The sequence below is a fragment of the Mugil cephalus genome, chromosome 7 (assembly GCF_022458985.1).
Source record: "Mugil cephalus isolate CIBA_MC_2020 chromosome 7, CIBA_Mcephalus_1.1, whole genome shotgun sequence".
In the NCBI taxonomy this organism is placed as follows: domain Eukaryota; kingdom Metazoa; phylum Chordata; class Actinopteri; order Mugiliformes; family Mugilidae; genus Mugil; species Mugil cephalus.
In genome coordinates, this window is record NC_061776.1 from 28,818,722 (window position 1) to 28,823,433 (window position 4,712).

The 4,712-nt window shown below is 46.5% G+C and overlaps 1 protein-coding gene across 1 annotated transcript; it reads right to left on the bottom strand.

Moving 5' to 3' along the window:
* Positions 1-759: 759 nt before the first annotated feature.
* On the bottom strand, positions 760-4,169 carry LOC125010167. The gene is made up of 2 exons (XM_047588548.1): positions 1,283-4,169; positions 760-1,223 (listed from the first exon to the last, which is right to left on the bottom strand). The coding sequence occupies exon 1, from the start codon at positions 4,137-4,139 to the stop codon at positions 2,331-2,333; it is 1,809 nt and encodes a 602-aa protein (XP_047444504.1). The 5' UTR covers positions 4,140-4,169; the 3' UTR covers positions 760-1,223; positions 1,283-2,330.
* Between the last annotated feature and the right edge of the window lie 543 nt (positions 4,170-4,712).

A 4,712-nucleotide genomic window follows, 5' to 3' on the forward strand; every position in this document is an offset into this window, starting at 1 on the left:
TCCATGTCTAAGGTGGTCATAATGATTTGGCGCTGTGAGTGACTTAGTGTTACGTCGTGATGGCCAGCAGGTACACAGCTGTTGTGTTAATGAAATCCCCTCTCCTTCAGTACTGCAGCAAACATCATGACCAGGTACACACCTGCTGTTAATTAGACCCTCCTCCCTATATAATGCTGTCAGTATGAGATCCTCCTTCCTCCTCCATTGCTGTGAGCTCCTCTGTGCATGTGACTTTTGTAACCATGGTTAAGGCAGTAGTAGAGTGAAAGTACTCAGTTACTTTATTAATAGTGGAGTTCAGTAGTCGAGTGAAACTACTCAGTTACTTTATTAATGGTGGAGTCCAGTAGTCGAGTAAAAGTATTCAGTTACTTTAATATGGGTGGAGTCTAGCACTAGAGTAAAAGTATTCAGTTACTTTATTAATAGTGGAGTTCAGTAGTCGAGTGAAACTACTCAGTTACTTTATTAATGGTGGAGTCCAGTAGTCGAGTAAAAGTATTCAGTTACTTTAATATGGGTGGAGTCTAGCACTAGAGTAAAAGTATTCAGTTACTTTATTAATGGAGGAGTCCATTTGTCGAGTAAAAGTACTCAGTAACTTTATTACGGGTGGAGTATAGTACTAGAGTAAAAGTATTCAGTTACTTTTTTAACGGTGGAGGCCAGTACTTGTTGAGGAGGAATTTAGCCCTGCTTTCCTCTCCTCTCCGGGTCCGTTGATGTGAGGAATAAAGAGACGAGAGAATGACGTCCAGTACGAGTATTTATTCACAGTCTGCAGAGTGTGGAGACCACAGTACATACAAAGATATGAGTCTGGATCTGAGTTGCCTTCGCGGGGGCAGTTCTTTTCTATTCCTACAGTCTAAGGTGTTTGTCTACTCCTGATAGGCTCATCTACTTCTCCTCTTTGACACGCTTTCTCTGTTAGATTGTGGTCCGGCGCATCCTGCTCCCCCCGCGAGACATCTTCAGAAAATACATGGTGACCTTTAAGTACAAGTTGTTCTCAATACAATCATATCATTCGGCCTTCCAGTGTTTTCCACTTCTGCACACAGTACATGTTCAGTGTATTCTGTTCCATTGATTATGTCCCATATTTTACATATTGAATCACTTCTGGTAATTAAACCTGATTATTAAGGCACTCATAAGCACGCATACATTTTACTGTTCCCACAATTCCCCCTTTTGATCTCTACAAAGAGATCAACCTAAGCTAACTAAGTGAAAAATTGTTATTCCCCCTTTTGATCTCTATAAAGAGATCAACACAAGCTAGCCCAGCGTATAAAATCAAACATTTAAACTGCGGACGGATCTCTGATATCTCCCAGCTCCATCTCCACTTCATCCTGAAGGAGGGGCAACATATAAGGCGGTGGCTGAGATTTACCTTCTATGGTAGTAGTGATAAACCTTACCATCAGCGACCGAATACAAGGCACGCAACAGCAGCCACATGTAACCAGGATGGCTGTAAATACTGCAATCGACATTAATAAGGATAAAATCAAAGTCTTCCACTTACCAAACGTGCTAGCAAACCACTCATCCATGGGGTTGTCGAGGCCGGAATGTTCGTGCATTGTGTTCGAGAGCGCTCTCCGGCCTTCCAGGGCTCTGGTTACAGATCCGTCTGGTGCCGTGTTGTTTGGGATAAATGTGCAACACATGTCTCCAAACCTGGAACATACACCCCCTTTCTCGGCCAGAATCATGTCGAGAGCCATTCTGTTCTGTATAGCCATGAGGGAAGTTTTATACAGGCGTCAGTGGACTTACCACTCACTGATCACCTTCCTCTATTATGCTCCTGCTGTGGCCCCCATTCATAGATGCTGAACACAATTATTACAACAGCTACGGCGACAACCCCTGCTAGGATGAGCACCTTCCAATTCCCGTATAGCAACATTTCGAGTAGATTCTTATAAGAAAAGCAAGCTAAACCTTCTGACGTGTGCCTCTGGCTCTCACGTGTCACTAATGAGGGGCTATGGATAGCTTGTGACCTCTAGTGGTGCTTTAAACCTGTGTGTGGCTCGTCATACAATTCCGCAAATGGCGTACAATTATTGTATATCAACTAGATTATTGCAGAGGAGTCTAATGACTCCACCTAAAAAGATGAAAACACGATAATTAAAAATACAATATACTTTATCAACTGGATGTTGTTCATTGATGTCGTCCGGATCTTGATCTGACGCTTGCGTTGGTAGCTTGGCACGCTACTTGTTGGGAGGAACGCGCTAATTTCACCGTTCCTCCGTCAGGGTTCAGGTTCGACTCCTTCACCCCCTTTTGCCACCTGGGGATTATTCTGCCCCTTTTGTTGAGGTGGGCTTTGCTTCAGCACTCGCCGGTGCCTTTGTCGTTGCACACAGGTCCCTGTGTGTGTCCCTCAGCGATCGGGTGGGAGCCTGTGCAGCCGCACACTGACTCCAGTGGTACCAGGTATCGCCTTTGCCTTTCAGCCGGACTGCGTGTGATGTCCTCTCTGTCACCTGATACGGTCCAGTCCACCGAGGTTCCGTCCACTTCCTCTTGATGACTCTTAGGAGCACCCAGTCCACGTCAGGTCCAGGGCTGTCGTGTTTTTCCGCCTGCCGGTCGCCAACCTGTTTCGCATACGCTGTAACGAGACTTTGCAGTTCATGGAAATACAGCTTATGTGTTAGCTCAGACATTTCTACTGCCCCTGCTGGTAACTGAGACTGAGGTCCTGGAAATGCTCTCCCTGTCTGCAGTTCGAATGGCGTAAAACCCGTGCTTTGGTTAATGGAGCTCCTAATGGCCATGAGTGCTAGTGGTAACGCATCGAGCCAATTCATTTTGGTCTGTGCACAGATTTTTGCCAATTTGTTTTTGACTGATTGATTCATTCGTTCCACTTTCCCCTGGGATTGTGGGTGGTACACTGTACCGAACTTGTGCTGGAGACCCAGCATCTGTTCCACCTGTTGGAGGTCTTGGTTTTTAAAGTGGGTTCCGTTGTCCGACCGGATTCTCTCCGGAAACCCATGTTGCGGTATATAGTGGTTTATTAAGAACTTAATTACCGTTTTACTGTCTTCTCTTTTTGCTGGCCACGCTTCTGGCCACCCCGTATAGGCATCCACGCACATGAGGAGATACCTATACCCCCTTACTGGATTGATCATGTCAGTGTAATCGATTATTATTTCTTTACCTGATCGAGTCTCCAGGGGGAAACGCCTGGGGTGTGGCTTCACTGTTGGTCTGGGATTATACTGTACACACTGTTCACAACTTTGTATGTGTTCTTTAAACATGTCTTTTAGGTATGGATGCCACCAGTGTCTCAGATTATGCATCATTTGTGTGACTCCCACATGTCCTACTCCATGTGCCTCCACCATTGCTCTTTCCCTTATCTGAGGTGGTATTACTGGTCTGCCATCGGGTCCTCTCCAGAACCCTTTTGTCTCCGTACATCCTCGAGCCTTCCACAGTGTCTTTTCCTGTGGGGAGGCTTCCTGTTGTGCGCTTACCACCTTTTCTGTGTTTACCTGTCCCTCATGTTCTGTGTTCATCATGACGAAGTGTGGTGTATATCCTGCTGCTTGTTTGGCTGCGGCATCTGCTGCGTCATTACCTGCTTTCGTCGCGGATTCATGTTTCTCGTGTCCTTTGCATTTTATCACTGCTACTTTCTGAGGTAATAGTAATGCTTCTGCAAGTTGTCTCATTTCTGTTTCGTGTCTGATGGGCTGACTGTTAGCTGTGAGGAACCCTGCCCTGAGCCACTGTTTGAGTTCTACGTGTACTGCCCCGGCTGCATATGCAGAGTCAGTGTATATGTTTACTATCTGGTCTTTTCCCTCTTCCAGAGCTGCTATCACTGCCAGGACTTCTGCTCTTTGTGCTGATTGCTGTCCTTGGATCCTCTCTGCTCGTACTGTGTGTGTTCCTGTCTCTGTCTGTTCTACTACTGCGTAAGCTGAGACCAGTCCATCTTTGTCATGTCTGTAGCAACATCCGTCAGTGTATAAGTCACGTCCCCCTCTTATTGGTTCACTTAATAAGTCAGGTCGTACTTTTTCGTCTCGGTGCACTCTTTCGGTGCACTGGTGTGGTTCTCCGTTGCTCATTTGTTCTGCCATGTTTATGCCTTCATGCGTGAACGTGAGATTTTGGGGCTTCTAAGATTTTGCTCAGTCTGCGTTGTCTTAATGCCGTTAGTGTGAATGTGTGTGAGTTCACGTATGCTACCACGCTGTGTGTTGTTAGCACGTTAAGTTGGTGTTCCATCACTATGTGTGCTGTCTTTTGAATGAGTTTTGCTACTCCAGCCACGTGTTGTGTGCATGCTGGGTGACGTTTTTCCATTGCATCCAACATTACGCTTACATAAGTCAGTATTACCCTCTCTCCCCCTTTTCTCTGGTACAGAACGCCATTAGTGCTCACATTGTGTTCGATCGTAAAACAACGTTACGTGTGGAGGGTCGGGAGGAGACAGGAGCGGCTGAAGCTGTGATATCCAGGGTCTCCACGCGAGGTAGGCCGAGAGAATGCCCCCCCTCCTTGTGGTCTCAGGTCTCAGTAAGCCCCAATAGATGTCGGCCATGGGATCAATGACCGGTTGTATGAGATATTGTCCATGGTCCGAGACCTGTTGACCGCATGGCAGACGGGTTCCGTCTGGTAGATGGACTTGGAGGCCGTCAGCTGAA